Source organism: Nicotiana sylvestris, chloroplast (genome assembly GCF_000393655.2).
Source record: "Nicotiana sylvestris chloroplast, complete genome".
Taxonomy (NCBI): Eukaryota; Viridiplantae; Streptophyta; class Magnoliopsida; order Solanales; family Solanaceae; genus Nicotiana; species Nicotiana sylvestris.
The window spans coordinates 112501-130000 of record NC_007500.1 but is presented as its reverse complement, the minus strand read 5'-3'; the positions used below and the strand labels follow the sequence as shown (position 1 = coordinate 130000).

Sequence of the window (17500 nt, the reverse complement as noted above, 5' to 3'; positions counted from 1 at the left end):
CACCTTCAATCATAAACAATACTTCGCTAGAAAATTTGAAAGAGAGGGTTAGAATAAATAGGATTCATACTATCTTTCTTCCGAATACTGATTACCAAGAATTGGAACAAAAAGTGGATACGGTTGCTAAAAAACCATTATCAACAGAAATTGACGAGTTCTTAACTTTAATCAATGAATTTGGTAACGAACCAAAATCGAGTTTAAATTTGAAAGACCTTTCTTTATTTTCAGACCAAGAACAGGGAAGAGTGAATTCAGAAAAAAGAACTAAATTTGTAAAATTTGTATTCAATGCAATTGCTCCTAATGGGACAACATCTGAAAAAAAATCGATTGGAATAAAAGAAATCAGTAAAAAAATACCTCGCTGGTCACATAAATTAATCACCGAATTGGAACAACAATCGGGTGACTATCAAGAGGGCGTACCACTGGATCATCAAATTCGTTCAAGAAAAGCCAAACGTGTAGTGATTTTTACTGCCAACAACCAGAATAACGATCCTGATACCAAAGATACTGATACCGCAGATCAAGATCAAACAAAGGAAGTGGCTTTAATACGCTATTCGCAACAACCAGATTTTCGGCGAGGTATAATCAAAGGCTCTATGCGGGCTCAAAGGCGCAAAACAGTTATTTGGAAACTCTTTCAAGCAAATGTGCATTCCCCCCTTTTTCTTGACAGAATAACCCCCCCCTTTCTTTTTTCTTTTGATATCTCTGGACTGATTAAACCAATTTTTCGAAATTGGTCAGGTAAAGAAGGAGAATTCAAGATTCTAGAGTCTAGAGAAGAACAAACAAAAAGAGAAGAGAAAAAGGAAAAGGACAAAAAAGGGGAGAACAAAAGAAAGGAAAAAGCACGGATAGAGATAGCAGAAGCCTGGGATACCATTCCTTTTGCGCAAATAATAAGAGGTTACATGTTAATAACTCAATCAATTCTTCGAAAATATATTGTATTACCTTCATTGATAATAGCCAAAAATCTCGGGCGTATGTTAGTCTTGCAACTTCCTGAATGGTCTGAAGATTTGCAGGAATGGAATAGAGAAATGCATATTAAATGTACTTATAATGGTGTTCAATTATCAGAAACAGAATTTCCAAAAAATTGGTTGAAAGATGGCATTCAGATCAAAATATTATTTCCTTTTTGTCTGAAACCTTGGCATATATCTAAACTGTACTCCTCCCGTGGAGAGCTAATGAAAAAGAAAAAACAAAAAGATGATTTTTGTTTTTTAACAGTTTGGGGAATGGAAGCTGAACTTCCCTTTGGTTCTCCCCGAAAACGCCCTTCTTTTTTTGAGCCCATTTTTAAGGAACTCGAAAAAAAAATTGGAAAATTCAAAAAGAAATATTTTATAACTCTAAAAGTTTTCAAAGGAAAAATAAAATTATTTCGAAGAATTTCAAAAGAAACCAAAAAATGGCTTATCAAAAGTAGTCTATTTATAAAAAAAATGAAAAAAGAACTTTCAAAAGTAAATCCAATTGTATTATTTAGACTCAAAGAAATAGATGAATCGAATGAAACGAAAAAAGAAAAAGATTCTCTAATGAGTAATCAGATAATTAACGAATCATTTAGTCAAATTGAATCTGGAAATTGGCCAAATTCTTCACTGATAGAAAGCAAAATGAAGGATTTGACTGATAGAACAAGTACAATCAAAAATCAAATAGAAAGAATTACAAAAGAGAAAAAGAAAGTAACTCCAGAAATAGACATTAGTCCTAATAAAACAAATAATATTAAAAAATTCGAATCGCCAAAAAAGATTTTCCAAATATTAAAAAGAAGAAATACTCGATTAATATGGAAATTCCATTATTTTCTAAAATTATTCATTCAAAGATTATACATCGATCTATTTTTATCTATCATTAATATTCCCAGAATTAATACACAACTCTTTCTTGAATCAACAAACAAATTGATTGATAAATACATTTCCAATAATGAAATAAATCAAGAAAAAATTAATAATCAAAAAAAAATTCACTTTATTTCGACTATAAAAAAGTCACTTTATAATATTAGTAAGAAAAATTCACATATTTTTTTTGATTTATCCTACTTATCACAAGCATATGTATTTTACAAATTATCACAACCCCAAGTTATTAATTTGTCTAAATTAAGATCTGTTCTTCAATATAACAGAACGTCTTTTTTCCTTAAGACTAAAATAAAGGACTATTTTCGAACACTAGGAATATTTCATTCTGAATTAAAACATAAGAAACTTCAGAGTTATAGAATCAATCAATGGAAAAACTGGTTAAGACGGCATTATCAATACGATTTATCTCAGATTAGATGGTCTAGATTAATGCCACAAAAATGGCGAAATAGGGTTAATCAAGGTTGTATGGCTCAAAATCGAAATTTAAACAAATGGAATTCATATGAAAAAGACCAATTAATTCATTACAAAAAAGAAAATGATTCTGAGCTCTATTCATTAGCAAACCAAAAAGATAATTTTCAAAAATGTTATAGATATGATCTTTTAGCATATAAATCGATTAATTATGAAAAAAAAAATGACTCTTTTATTTCTAGATTACCCTTTCAAGTAAATAAGAACCTCGAAATTTCTTCTAATTCCAACACGTCCAAACACAACCTTTTTGATATGCTCGGCAATCTTCATATCAATAATTATCTAAGAAAAGGCAATATTCTATATATAGAAAGAAATCTCGATAGAAAATATTTTGATTGGAAAATTATCCATTTTTCTCTTAGACAAAAAGAAGATATTGAGGCCTGGGTTAAGATCGATACCAACAGTAATCCAAATACTAAAATTGGTATTAATAATTATCAAATAATTGATAAAATTGATAAAAAAGGCTTTTTTTATCTTACGATTCATCAAAATCCAGAAAACAATCAAAAAAATTCGAAAAAAGCCTTTTTTGATTGGATGGGAATGAATGAAAAAATATTAAATCGTCCCATATTGAATCTGGAATTTTGGTTCTTCCCAGAATTTGTACCACTTTATAATGTATATAAAATAAAACCGTGGATTATACCAAGCAAATTACTTCTTTTAAATTTGAATACAAATGAAAATGTTAGTCAAAATAAAAACATCAATAAAAACCAAAAACAAAACTTTTTTCTACGATCAAATAAAAAAATAAAGAATCGAATTCAAGAAGCAAAAGAACCCGCAAGTCAAGGAGAAAAAGAGCGTGGATCAGATATAGAAAACAAAGGAAATCTGGGCCCTGTTCTCTCAAAACATCAAAACGCTCTTAAAAAAGATTACGCGGAATCAGACACAAAGAAGGGTAAAAAGAAAAAACAATACAAAAGCAACACGGAAGCAGAACTAGATTTGTTCTTGAAACGTTATTTGCTTTTTCAATTGAGATGGAACGATGCTTTGAATCAAAGAATGATCGAGAATATCAAGGTATATTGTCTCCTGCTTCGACTGATAAATCCAAGCAAAATTGCTATATCGTCAATTCAAAGGAGAGAAATGAGTTTGGATATAATGCTGATTCAGAAGAATTTAACTCTTACAGAATTGATGAAGAAGGGGATATTAATTATCGAACCTATTCGGTTGTCTGTAAAAAATAATGGACAATTTATTATGTATCAAACCATAGGTATTTCATTGGTTCATAAAAGTAAACACCAAACTAATCAAAGATACCCCGAACAAAGATATGTTGATAAAAAGAATTTTGATGAATTCATTCTGCAACCTCAAACTCAAAGAATAAATACAGACAAAAATCATTTTGATTTGCTTGTTCCTGAAAATATTTTATGGTCTAGACGTCGTAGAGAATTGAGAATTCGAAGTTTGTTTAATTCTTTGAATTGGAATGGCATCGATAGAAATTCAGTATTTTGCAACGAAAACAATGTAAAAAACTGGAGTCAATTTTTGGATGAAAGGAAACCTCTTTATAAAGAGAAAAATGAATTAATTAAATTGAAGTTCTTTCTTTGGCCTAATTATCGATTAGAAGATTTAGCTTGTATGAATCGTTATTGGTTTGATACCAATAATGGTAGTCGTTTCAGTATCTTAAGGATACATATGTATCCACAATTGAAAATAAATTGATAGTACTATATATCCTGTTTCGTATAGAGTATCTGAAAGTAAACAAATGTACACATGCTTTTTCTTACATCTCATTCGAATCTAATTCGAGTAGACGATACTAAATCAATAAAGTATCGATTAGATCTAGAAAGGAATCAACAAAATCTTCTTCATTTTAGGATTTTAGGTTTAAATTAGTCGCTTTTGTGAATGAAAAAAAAAGTACCTACCATCTTTTTGGATTCCTATCTGAATCAAATTTTGAATTTGATTAATTTATTGGAATTGATAAAATTAGGAGTTCATAAAGAAATTAAGTCTATATACCACGTTCAAATTACTGGCATTATTATTACTGATCGATAAAATTCGATAAAATCCATATCTGTAAAATAAAGAAAGGGGAAATTCTTTTATGGTAAAAAATTCTGTCATTTCAGTTATTTCTCAAGAAGAAAAGAGAGGATCTGTTGAATTTCAAGTATTCAATTTCACCAATAAGATACGGAGACTTACTTCACATTTAGAATTGCACAAAAAAGACTATTTATCTCAGAGAGGTTTGAAGAAAATTTTGGGAAAACGTCAACGACTCCTAGCTTATTTGTCAAAAAAAAATAGAGTACGTTATAAAGAATTAATTAATCAGTTGGACATTCGAGAGACAAAAACTCGTTAATTTGATTTATTTGAAGAGTCATTTCATTTTCACTTATATGTTTCGATTAAATTTTGATGAACTTCTTTTCACTTTCAGCAATTCATGGAAGAATGAATCGGTAAAAAACTTATGACTGCACCAACTACAAGAAAAGACCTCATGATAGTCAATATGGGGCCTCAGCACCCATCAATGCACGGTGTTCTTCGACTCATCGTTACTCTAGATGGTGAAGATGTTGTCGACTGCGAACCAATATTGGGTTATTTACATAGAGGGATGGAGAAAATTGCGGAAAACCGAACAATTATACAATATTTGCCTTATGTAACACGTTGGGATTATTTAGCTACTATGTTCACAGAAGCAATAACCATAAATGGACCCGAACAATTAGGCAATATTCAAGTACCTAAAAGGGCTAGCTATATCAGAGTCATTATGTTGGAGTTGAGTCGGATAGCTTCTCATTTGTTATGGCTAGGCCCTTTTATGGCGGATATTGGTGCGCAGACCCCTTTCTTCTATATTTTTCGAGAAAGAGAATTGATATATGACCTCTTCGAAGCTGCCACCGGTATGCGAATGATGCATAATTATTTTCGTATCGGGGGAGTGGCTGCCGATCTACCCTATGGCTGGATAGATAAATGTTTGGATTTTTGCGATTATTTTTTAACAGGGGTTGCTGAGTATCAAAAACTTATTACCCGGAATCCTATTTTTTTAGAACGAGTTGAAGGCGTAGGCATTATTGGGGGAGACGAAGCATTAAATTGGGGGTTATCGGGACCAATGCTACGAGCTTCCGGAATAGAATGGGATCTTCGTAAAGTTGATCATTATGAGTCTTACGACGAATTTGATTGGCAGGTTCAATGGCAACGAGAAGGGGATTCATTAGCTCGTTATTTAGTACGAATCGGTGAAATGACAGAATCCATAAAGATTATTCAACAGGCTCTGGAAGGAATTCCAGGAGGGCCTTACGAAAATTTAGAAATCCGACGTTTTGACAGATTAAAAGATCCTGAATGGAATGATTTTGAATATCGGTTTATTAGTAAAAAACCTTCTCCAACTTTTGAATTGTCGAAACAAGAACTTTATGTGAGAGTTGAAGCCCCAAAAGGAGAATTGGGAATTTTTCTCATAGGAGATCAGAGCGTTTTTCCTTGGAGATGGAAAATTCGCCCACCAGGTTTTATCAATTTGCAAATTCTTCCTCAGTTAGTTAAAAGAATGAAATTGGCTGATATTATGACAATACTAGGTAGCATAGATATCATTATGGGAGAAGTTGATCGTTGAAATGATAATTGATACAACAGAAATAGAAACTATCAATTCTTTTTCCAAATTGGAATCCTTAAAAGAAGTCTATGGGATCATATGGATGCTTTTCCCTATTTTGACTCTTGTATTAGGAATCACAATAGGTGTACTAGTAATTGTTTGGTTAGAAAGAGAAATATCTGCAGGAATACAACAACGTATCGGACCTGAATATGCTGGCCCTTTAGGAATTCTTCAAGCTCTAGCAGATGGGACAAAACTACTTTTGAAAGAGAACCTTATTCCATCTACAGGAGATACTCGTTTATTCAGTATCGGACCATCCATAGCAGTAATATCCATCTTTCTAAGTTATTCAGTAATTCCTTTTGGTGATCACCTTGTTCTAGCCGATCTTAGTATTGGTGTTTTTTTCTGGATTGCCATTTCAAGTATTGCTCCCGTTGGACTTCTTATGTCGGGATATGGATCAAATAATAAATATTCTTTTTTAGGTGGTCTACGGGCAGCTGCTCAATCAATTAGTTATGAAATACCATTAGCTCTATGTGTGTTATCAATATCTCTACGTGTGATTCGGTGAGACCTAAAATTTCTCCAAATTCTTTTCTTTCTAGAAACAAAGGTAAAAAGATTTGATTGAATATATATATTTTCATTTTTATTCAGCATTTGGGTTGATGAACTAAACCAGATAGTTATATGAGTGAAAGAAAACGGCTTCTAAATTTGCAGTAAAAAGGTTGAGTCTCATTTCCTATGTACAAGAATCAAATGGTGAAAAAAGTAAACATAAGCAATAGAGATTGTTTACCCCAAGATTGGTGAATTGTCATGATAGCTTGAAGCGGGTTCAAAAGATCAACTGTATGGAGTTTTTACTGTCTATTACCATAGATGGATTTCCACAACGGGAGGTTGAAAGCAAAAATGAGTGGATGGTTAGGAAGACCAAGATACACAAAGGATTAGTAATTGAGATTATGTAAGTTATCCAAGAGGATATTTCTGTACATAAAAGGAATTCGAATTGGGGCTTTACGTTCGTAGAAATGATCAAGAAGTACTCCCCATGATTCTGATCCAGAGTATGTTCCTATCCACTGAGTAAGTAAATAACTATCAAGAACGAAGTAATCTTTTACTTTGGTTAAAGGCCCTTTTTCTGAGAAAGGAGAATAGGAATGAAATAAAATAGAAATAGAAAGAAAAGAATCTAATTGCAAAAGCAAAAAGGGGGGATGTCTTTTTTTTTCTTACTTTTTTCTTTTTTTGTTTTTATTCTTTCTTTCCTATAATTCCATTTTGATTTCTAGTTCGAGAGAGAAATTTTTTGTCATGATTCATGAACTAATGGACTCTCTAATTTTTTTCGTAATTGAGAATTCGAGGTTGAAATGTATATGTGATATTGCTATAAAGCGCATTTTATTTAATGATAAGGTTATTAATCAACAAAGAAAAATGAAAATTCTTAAAAGATGAGATCAATTCAGAAGCCCGTATTTATTAGTTTTAAATATAGCAGACAGAATTCCATTGGTCTAATTTGGGACCTTAGGATAGATTTTTACTCTATCTGACAAACATATCAAGATAAAGAATAGGAAAGGGTCCTTAGATTTATTTGTGACCTCTGAGGAGCCGTATGAGATGAAAATCTCACGTACGGTTCTGTAATAGCGATGGGCACAGTGATGTTATCATCGACTATGATTATCTAACAGTTTAAGTACAGTTGATATAGTGGAAGCGCAGTCAAAATATGGCTTTTGGGGGTGGAATTTGTGGCGTCAACCCATCGGGTTTATCGTTTTTCTAATTTCTTCTCTAGCCGAGTGTGAAAGATTACCTTTTGATTTACCAGAAGCAGAAGAAGAATTAGTAGCAGGGTATCAAACCGAATATTCAGGTATCAAATTTGGTTTATTTTACATTGCTTCATATCTGAATCTACTAGTTTCTTCATTATTTGTAACAGTTCTTTATTTGGGAGGTTGGAATCTTTCTATTCCGTACATATTTGTTCCTGAGCTATTTGGCATAAATAAAAGGGGTAAAGTCTTTGGAACACTAATTGGTATCTTTATCACATTAGCCAAAACTTATTTGTTTTTGTTCATTCCTATTGCAACAAGATGGACTTTACCGAGGCTGAGAATGGACCAACTATTAAATCTTGGGTGGAAATTTCTTTTACCTATTTCTCTAGGTAATCTATTATTGACAACCTCGTCCCAACTTCTTTCACTGTAAAAGACTACAATATTCTAGATTCACGACTTGTCTCAAACAAGAGAAAGAAACAAGCATAAAATCTTTTTTATAGATATTCTAAATATGCTCCCTATGATAACTGAATTCATAAATTATGGTCAACAAACAATACGAGCCGCCAGATACATCGGCCAAGGTTTCATGATTACCCTGTCCCACGCAAATCGTTTACCTGTAACTATTCAATACCCCTACGAAAAATTGATCACATCGGAACGTTTCCGAGGCCGAATCCACTTTGAATTTGATAAATGCATTGCTTGTGAAGTATGTGTGCGTGTATGTCCTATAGATTTACCCGTTGTTGATTGGAAGTTGGAAACTGATATTCGAAAGAAACGATTGCTTAATTACAGTATTGATTTTGGAATCTGTATATTTTGTGGTAATTGCGTTGAGTATTGTCCAACAAATTGTTTATCAATGACCGAAGAATATGAACTTTCTACTTATGATCGTCACGAATTGAATTATAATCAAATCGCTTTGGGTCGCTTACCAATGTCAGTAATTGATGATTACACAATTCGAACAATTTCGAATTTACCTCAAATAAAAAATGAATAAACCCTAAATTCGAAAAAAATTCCGAATTACGAAGGCTTAGTTCGGATCTAAAAGAATGATATTTTTGCTTGTTCAATTCAAACTAGTGGTTGGTTAATGAGACTCCTAGCTTAATTTAGATTGAAAACAAAACGGATTTCTATATTATAGTTATAATAATAGTAATGGTTTCAAAGTAGATAAATGATATCCAAAATCGATAGGTTTAAACTACTCGTTCGACGAATAAAGAATTGATAGTGGTCCAATAAAATAAAAGCATCTACGTCAATTCATACCCATTACAATTTCATTCAATTAACAATTAAGAAGTATCATAAAAAATTGAAAAACTTCTTTTTTCCTGGTCAGGTCAATAAAGTCATGAAATTCTTCGTTTTTGATTTTTGATAAAAAATGGATTTATCTGAACCAATACATGATTTTCTTTTAGTCTTTCTAGGGTCGGGTCTTATATTAGGGGGTCTAGGAGTGGTATTACTTCCCAATCCAATTTATTCTGCCTTTTCCTTGGGATTGGTTCTTGTTTGTACATCGTTATTCTATATTCTATCTAACTCCTATTTTGTAGCTGCTGCGCAGCTACTTATTTACGTAGGAGCTATAAATGTTTTAATCATTTTTGCTGTGATGTTCATGAATGGTTCAGAATATTACAAAGATTTTCATCTTTGGACCGTAGGAGATGGAATTACTTCGATGGTTTGTATAAGTCTTTTTATTTCACTAATTACTACTATTTCAGATACGTCATGGTACGGGATTATTTGGACTACAAGATCAAACCAGATTATAGAGCAAGATTTTATAAGTAATAGTCAACAAATTGGAATTCATTTATCAACAGATTTTTTTCTTCCATTTGAACTGATTTCAATAATCCTTTTAGTTGCTTTAATAGGTGCAATTGCTGTAGCTCGTCAATAAAAAATTTCTATTAAAACTTGGAATTCAAATAAAATTTTGTTCTGTCTTATCACATTCATTTTCCTTCAATTCTATTTGAATTCCTGTTGTATAAATAGAAAGACTTTAGGTCAATCTAGTACCAATATATTTCTTTGTTCCATACTTGTTATATACTAGTCAATTAAATCGGTTGAATTGTTGTTCATATTGAAAGGAGTCGAGATTGATAAGGAGTTGTTTAATGATTCTCGAACATGTACTTGTTTTGAGTGCCTATTTATTTTCTATCGGGATCTATGGATTGATCACAAGTCGAAATATGGTTAGAGCCCTTATGTGTCTTGAACTTATATTGAATGCGGTTAATATAAATTTTGTAACATTTTCTGATTTTTTTGATAATCGTCAATTAAAAGGAGACATTTTCTCAATTTTTGTTATAGCTATTGCAGCCGCTGAAGCAGCCATTGGACTGGCTATTGTTTCATCAATTTACCGTAACAGAAAATCAACTCGTATCAACCAATCAAATTTGTTGAATAATTAGTATTAATCATCTAGATTCTAATATTGATAAATCGATTTTAATTAGCATGTTTGCTACGTAAGGTGTGATCTTGTTTGCAAAACATAAGAAATCAAAGTATTTTGGCCCTCTCTCATATCTCATAAACCAATCCAGAAGGGGGTTGATTAGAAAATTATGATAACTCATTGATTCATCTGGTATATAAATATATGATTATATGATTCGTTTCTAAGTTTACTAGATCGAAAATTTCTAACATTCAAAAACGTATAGACCCAATGTCACATTCAGTAAAGATTTATGATACGTGTATAGGATGTACTCAATGTGTCCGAGCCTGCCCCACCGATGTATTAGAAATGATACCTTGGGACGGTTGTAAGGCTAAACAAATTGCTTCTGCTCCACGAACAGAGGACTGTGTTGGTTGTAAGAGATGTGAATCCGCCTGTCCAACAGATTTCTTGAGTGTCCGAGTTTATTTATGGCATGAAACAACTCGCAGTATGGGTCTAGCTTATTGATACGTTCGAGAAAACTCTACTTGAATCCATTTAATTTTTTTTACCGACAAACCTGTGCTCGAAAATCACAATATTTTGAGCACGGGTTTTTATGGTCCAAGTGTATCTTGTCTTTACTACGAATTATTTTCCTTGGTTAACAATAATTGTAGTTTTTCCAATATTTGCGGGTTCCTTAATTTTCTTTCTTCCCCATAAAGGAAATAGGGTAATTAGGTGGTATACGATATGTATATGTATTTTAGAACTCCTTCTAACGACTTATGCATTTTGTTATCATTTCCAATCGGATGATCCATTAATCCAACTAGTGGAGGATTATAAATGGATCAATTTTTTTGATTTCCATTGGAGATTAGGAATAGATGGACTTTCTATAGGACCCATTTTATTAACAGGATTTATCACTACTTTAGCTACTTTAGCGGCTTGGCCAGTTACTCGAGATTCTCGATTATTCCATTTTCTCATGTTAGCAATGTACAGTGGTCAAATTGGATCATTTTCGTCTCGGGACCTTTTACTTTTTTTCATCATGTGGGAGTTAGAATTAATTCCTGTTTATCTACTTCTATGCATGTGGGGAGGAAAGAAACGTCTGTACTCAGCTACAAAATTTATTTTGTACACGGCGGGGGGTTCTGTTTTTCTCTTAATGGGAGTTTTGGGTCTTGCTTTATATGGTTCTAATGAACCAACATTAAATTTTGAAACATCAGTTAATCAGTCATATCCTGTGGTTTTAGAAATAATATTCTATATTGGATTTTTTATTGCTTTTGCTGTCAAATCGCCCATTATCCCCCTACACACATGGTTACCAGATACCCATGGAGAAGCACATTACAGTACTTGTATGCTTCTAGCCGGAATTTTATTAAAAATGGGAGCGTATGGATTAATTCGAATCAATATGGAATTATTACCTCATGCCCATTCTATATTTTCTCCTTGGTTGATGATAATAGGTACAATACAAATAATCTATGCAGCTTTAACATCTCTTGGCCAACGGAATTTAAAAAAAAGAATAGCCTATTCCTCTGTCTCTCATATGGGTTTCATAATTATAGGAATTAGTTCTCTAACCGACACGGGACTTAATGGAGCCCTTTTACAAATAATATCTCATGGATTTATTGGTGCTGCACTTTTTTTCTTGGCGGGAACGACTTATGATAGAATCCGCCTTGTTTATCTTGACGAAATGGGCGGAATAGCTATTCCAATGCCAAAAATGTTCACGATGTTCAGTAGCTTTTCGATGGCTTCCCTTGCATTACCAGGTATGAGTGGTTTTGTTGCCGAATTGATAGTATTTTTTGGAATAATTACCGGCCAAAAATATCTTTTAATTCCAAAAATACTAATTACTTTTGTAATGGCAATTGGAATGATATTAACTCCTATTTATTCATTATCTATGTCACGCCAGATGTTCTATGGATACAAGCTATTTAATGCCCCGAAGGATTCTTTTTTTGATTCTGGACCGCGAGAGTTATTTCTTTCGATCTCCATCTTTTTACCCGTAATAGGTATTGGTATATACCCGGATTTCGTTCTTTCATTAGCAGTTGACAAGGTCGAAGTTATTCTATCTAATTTTTTTTATAGATAATTTGGATGACTGAAATAAAAAAAACCTATGTTTGTTTTGAAAAACATTCTTGGACAATGAAAAAAAGAAGACTTTTTTTCTTCTCTTAACTCTTAAGTTAAGTAAAAACAATGAAATTGAACTACATATGGTAGAAAACCGTGTGAATCAAATATTGTATTGATGATTCACACGGTCCGCACGCTGGTTCATACAATGCGCCGCCCGCTCTTGTATTTGTAATAACTTGTCTTGAATTCAATTAAATGTTGATGGAAAAGAACCATAACTATGTAACCCTATTCCTAAAAGATTGACCCCAAAATAGCATATCCAAATTATAAGAAAGCCTATAGACGCTACAATTGCAGAATTTGCACCCCGCAAATTTCTATTTGTTCGAGTATGTAAATAAATTGCAAATACGATCCAAGTAATAAATGCCCAAGTTTCTTTTGGGTCCCAATTCCAATACGACCCCCACGCTTCATTAGCCCATACCGCTCCCGAAAGGATTCCTATGGTTAAAAAAGTAAATCCTAAACTAATAACCCGATAACTCCAATAATCCAATTGTTGAATCAATTGGGACCTGTAATAATTTTTAGCAGAAAAAAAAGAAGTATTTTGTAAAACATTTTCACCCAAGAAAAATGACTCGTTTAAAAAACCATTGCTCTTATAAAAAAGCTGTCTGTTTTTTCGAAATGTAATCACTAGAAGTGCTACTGATAATAATGATCCACATAAAAGAGCTGCATAGCCCAATATCATCATACTTACGTGCATTATTAACCACTCGGATTGAAGAGCAGGTACTAATATTACAGATTGGTGTATTTCAGTTAAAATACCTGACGTAGCAAAGCCTTGGGTAAAAATAGCACTAGGGCCAGTTATTTTACTTAAAATTAAAACATTTTTTTTGAAATACGGAATTATATGAATAAGGGAGAAACTCCATGAAAGGAAAATTAATGATTCATATAAATCGCTTAGTGGGAAATGTCCAGAAGAAATCCAACGAGTAACTAATAATCCTGTTATACAGAAAAAAGTAACTATTATGCCCTTTTCTGATGAATCGTATAGTTTTACGATTTCATCGACTAAAAAGGTTATCAAATGAATTGTAATTACAATTGAAACGATCGAAAAGGAAATGTGAGTTAATATATGCTCTAAGGTTGAAAATATCATAAAAAATCTTAAAAAAGAAGAGTCCCTTAATTACATAATTCTAAAAAGGAAATCGGGAATTGAATTCATTATAAGATCTATTTATCCTTTTTAGAAGACGGTATGCCGCCACTCGGACTCGAACCGAGATGCATTAGCACTGCTTCCTAAGAGCAGCGTGTCTACCAATTTCACCATAGCGGCCTGTCTTGAACTCATAATAGCCTATGAATAAGCAATCGTCGAGATTGAGGAAGCTATTTTAGTTTAGTAATGATTCAAATGGATCAATAACAATAAAAAGTTGTTCAAATAGGAATTTGAAGTTGAAGGTTCATTATTTTAGATTTGAGTTTAGAGTCTTAGTTTTTTTTATTTAACCTGGGACTTTCCCATATTTTATGCTTTCCTCGAATTGAACTCTTGTAACTAAACCGTTCTATACTCAATTAAGGAATAGAGTTCCCAAATTTTTTGTTTTCATTGTTTAATCAGCTATTTCCTATTTATTTTATTTCAGAAATCTAAAACAAAAAATGGATTTTGAAGACAAAATAGAAAGAAAAGAACCTATTTTGCATCGCTCAAAATTGACAACCAGTCATACAGAATTTCATTAAGCAATTTTCTCTATTGGGTTAAGGGCAAGATATACATGGGTATCTATATAATAATTCAGAGAAAATAAAGAGTTAGAAAGTTAGACAAAACAAAAAGGTTTCAAAATAGAATCAATTAGTTTCAATGAGTTCTTAACTTTCACTAATTTCACTAAAGATTTTTATATACGTTCTTCTATAGATATGGAAATAGAATGGAAATATAGAATTTTTTTTTAATGGAATTCTGCAAATAGGTCGATGGGGAAAATGAAACTCCCCACCTTGGAATAGAAATGATGTTTACTCTTTTGTCAACAAAAAAGTTATTATTCAGTAAATAGAGGATTTCCTAATTCTATTATTTTATCTATCAATCAGAAAAGCGAAGCGAGTTCCATTACGTATTGATTGGTGAGCTAATCAATATCAAATATGAAAGGGAAATCGTTAAATTATTCAATTATTATCTAATTGAATAATTTAAGAATAATTGAATTCTTTTTTCAAGTTGATTCAAATTATTCGAACGTTTTATTACTTATTTATTTTTGTTTGGCGTACAAAAAAACTTTTTGAATTCCCGGTAGAAAGAGATTTCGCTAATGAAAAAGCCTTTAATGCGATCGAATATCCCTTCCTTTTCCAAATATTTTTACGAATACGCTTTTTTGATGTCGAAGTGCGTTTTTTTGGAACTGCCATTTAGAAATTAAAAAATTACTCATTGTTATAGCTGGATGTGAAAGACATCTATTGTTCAAAACGAATTCTTTTTACTACTATTTATTTTCGAGCTAATAGTGTCGTCCTAAAATAAAACATTATCGAGATAGGCAAAAGATGTGTGAAAATTGCATAATACTGGAAATAAAAAAAGAAGGTCAATATGTGTTTTTTTCAAGTTTTTCTATTCCATAAAACATTCATAATTGTAAAAAAAAGGTTCTCTATTGACTGGTATCTTTATTTCACATTATTTTTGATTCATAAAATCTATACCTATAGAATTTGCTAATCGGCTGTTCTGTAGAAAGGAAATTAGTTGAACTTAATAAAAAGAAAAAATAAAATAAAGAATCCAAAAAATACTCGATTTCTATTTATGGTTCCACATTTCATTTACATGCAATAAAATACCTCGAAAGGTTTAAAGATAAGAACCGCATTTTTACTTCATGAAATGAAAAACTTGAATCCCCGTTCGATTCACTGGTCAAACTTGGAGAAAAATAGGCCTATTTCAAAAGAGACTAGTAATTAATCCCTTTCATATCATTTGACCAATTGTAACTTCTTGATTTCAATAGTTGAAGTATTTAGCAAAGACTCAGAATAAGTAAGAATAGAAAATTCGATTTAAGTTTTAAATTAGTTTCAGTTAGTCCATATTTTGACTTTTTATTGACTCCTTTCAAAAGAGGTAAGATCCGGTGAATCGGAAACAATTAATTAAGAATTCAAAACTTTTTTATGGAACAGACATATGAATATGCGTGGATCATACCTTTCATTCCACTTCCAGTCCCTATGTTAATAGGAGCGGGACTTTTTCTTTTTCCAACGGCAACAAAAAGTTTTCGCCGTATGTGGGCTTTTCAGAGTGTTTTATTGTTAAGCATAGTCATGGTTTTTTCAATCTACCTGTCTATTCAGCAAATAAATAGCAGTTCTTTTTATCAATATGTATGGTCTTGGATCATCAATAATGATTTTTCTTTAGACTTCGGATACTTGATCGACCCACTTACTTCTATTATGTCAATATTAATCACTACGGTTGGAATTATGGTTCTTATTTATAGTGATAATTATATGGCTCATGATCAAGGCTATTTGAGATTTTTTGCTTATATGAGTTTTTTCAGTACTTCCATGTTGGGATTAGTTACTAGTTCGAATTTGATACAAATTTATATTTTTTGGGAATTGGTTGGGCTGTGTTCCTATCTATTAATAGGATTTTGGTTTACACGACCTGTTGCGGCAAATGCTTGTCAAAAAGCGTTTGTAACTAATCGTGTAGGGGATTTTGGTTTATTATTAGGAATTTTAGGTTTTTATTGGATAACAGGGAGTTTCGAATTTAGGGATTTATTCGAAATATTCAATAACTTGATTTATAATAATGAAGTCGATTTTTTATTTGTTACTTTATGTGCTGTTCTCTTATTTGCCGGTGCAGTTGCTAAATCCGCCCAATTCCCCCTTCATGTATGGTTACCTGATGCCATGGAGGGGCCTACTCCCATTTCGGCTCTTATACATGCTGCTACTATGGTAGCGGCGGGAATTTTTCTTGTAGCTCGGCTTCTTCCTCTTTTCAGAGTTATACCTTACATAATGTATTTGATCTCGGTTATAGGAATAATAACAGTATTATTAGGAGCTACTTTAGCTCTTGCTCAAAAAGACATTAAGAGAGGTTTAGCCTATTCCACAATGTCTCAATTGGGTTATATGATGTTAGCTCTTGGTATGGGGTCTTATCGAAGCGCTTTATTTCATTTGATTACTCATGCTTATTCCAAAGCATTATTATTTTTAGGATCCGGATCCATTATTCATTCAATGGAAACTATTGTTGGATATTCTCCAGCTAAAAGTCAGAATATGGGTCTTATGGGAGGTTTAAGAAAACATGTACCAATTAGCAAAATCACATTTTTATTAGGTACACTTTCTCTTTGTGGTATTCCACCTCTTGCTTGTTTTTGGTCCAAAGATGAAATTCTTAATGATAGTTGGTTGTATTCGCCAATTTTCGCAATAATAGCTTGGGCCACGGCGGGATTAACCGCATTTTATATGTTTCGGATCTATTTACTTACTTTTGAAGGGCATTTAAACGCTCATTTTCAAAATTATGGTGGGAAACAAAAAACCCCCTTCTATTCAATATCTCTATGGGGTAAAAACGGAGTTAAGAAAAACTCTTGTTTATTAACTATGAATAATAATGAAAGTACTTATTTTTTTGCAAAAACTAAATATCCAATTGATAAAAATGGAAGAAAGATGACACGACCTTTTATGACTATTGCTCATTTTGAGCATAAAGCGGTTTATTCCTATCCTTATGAATCGGACAATACTATGCTATTCCCAATATTTGTATTAGGACTCTTTACTTTGTTTGTTGGATCTATAGGAATTCCTTTCAACCAAGAGGGAGGGAATTTGGATATATTATCGAAATGGTTAGCTCCATCTATAAATCTTTTGCATCAAAAGTCGAATAATTCGATGGATTGGAATGAATTTT

General features: G+C 32.2%; 12 protein-coding genes and 2 non-coding genes, besides 2 other annotated features; 10 read left to right on the top strand and 4 right to left on the bottom strand. All coding sequences in view use genetic code 11, as the record gives it.

Moving 5' to 3' along the window:
- Positions 1–4112, top strand: part of ycf1 — a 5706-nt gene extending 1594 nt beyond the window's left edge. Inside the window, exon 1 of the mRNA in view lies at positions 1–4112. This exon is cut by the window's left edge and continues 1594 nt beyond it. Within this exon, the coding sequence (YP_358745.1) occupies positions 1–4112 (4112 nt within the window).
- Positions 1–17500: part of a sequence feature (SSC,small single-copy region) that runs on past both edges of the window.
- On the top strand, positions 4510–4773 carry rps15 (ribosomal protein S15). The gene has a single exon. The coding sequence runs from the start codon at positions 4510–4512 to the stop codon at positions 4771–4773; it is 264 nt and encodes an 87-aa protein (YP_358744.1).
- ndhH (NADH dehydrogenase subunit 7) lies at positions 4885–6066 on the top strand. The gene has a single exon. The coding sequence runs from the start codon at positions 4885–4887 to the stop codon at positions 6064–6066; it is 1182 nt and encodes a 393-aa protein (YP_358743.1).
- ndhA (NADH dehydrogenase subunit 1) lies at positions 6068–8307 on the top strand. One transcript has 2 exons: positions 6068–6620; positions 7769–8307. The coding sequence occupies exons 1-2, from the start codon at positions 6068–6070 to the stop codon at positions 8305–8307; spliced, it is 1092 nt and encodes a 363-aa protein (YP_358742.1).
- ndhI (NADH dehydrogenase subunit I) lies at positions 8392–8895 on the top strand. The gene has a single exon. The coding sequence runs from the start codon at positions 8392–8394 to the stop codon at positions 8893–8895; it is 504 nt and encodes a 167-aa protein (YP_358741.1).
- On the top strand, positions 9292–9822 carry ndhG (NADH dehydrogenase subunit 6). Its single transcript has one exon. It carries the CDS (start codon positions 9292–9294, stop codon positions 9820–9822), a length of 531 nt encoding a protein of 176 aa, YP_358740.1.
- ndhE (NADH dehydrogenase subunit 4L) lies at positions 10046–10351 on the top strand. The gene has a single exon. The coding sequence runs from the start codon at positions 10046–10048 to the stop codon at positions 10349–10351; it is 306 nt and encodes a 101-aa protein (YP_358739.1).
- psaC (photosystem I subunit VII) lies at positions 10612–10857 on the top strand. The gene has a single exon. The coding sequence runs from the start codon at positions 10612–10614 to the stop codon at positions 10855–10857; it is 246 nt and encodes an 81-aa protein (YP_358738.1).
- Positions 10976–12478, top strand: ndhD (NADH dehydrogenase subunit 4). Its single transcript is given in 1 exon segment — positions 10976–12478. A coding segment is annotated over 1 exon segment (1503 nt).
- Position 10977, bottom strand: a sequence feature (C-to-U editing on mRNA).
- ccsA (cytochrome c biogenesis protein) lies at positions 12716–13657 on the bottom strand. Its single transcript has one exon. The coding sequence runs from the start codon at positions 13655–13657 to the stop codon at positions 12716–12718; it is 942 nt and encodes a 313-aa protein (YP_358736.1).
- trnL lies at positions 13761–13840 on the bottom strand. The gene has a single exon. It is a non-coding gene; the product is annotated as a tRNA-Leu (tRNA).
- On the bottom strand, positions 14490–14707 carry sprA. The gene has a single exon. It is a non-coding gene; the product is annotated as a small plastid RNA (transcript).
- On the bottom strand, positions 14773–14940 carry rpl32 (ribosomal protein L32). The gene has a single exon. It carries the CDS (start codon positions 14938–14940, stop codon positions 14773–14775), a length of 168 nt encoding a protein of 55 aa, YP_358735.1.
- The window catches only part of ndhF (NADH dehydrogenase subunit 5), a 2223-nt gene continuing 431 nt past the window's right edge, over positions 15709–17500 (top strand). The window contains exon 1 of the mRNA in view: positions 15709–17500. This exon is cut by the window's right edge and continues 431 nt beyond it. Within this exon, the coding sequence (YP_358734.1) occupies positions 15709–17500 (1792 nt within the window).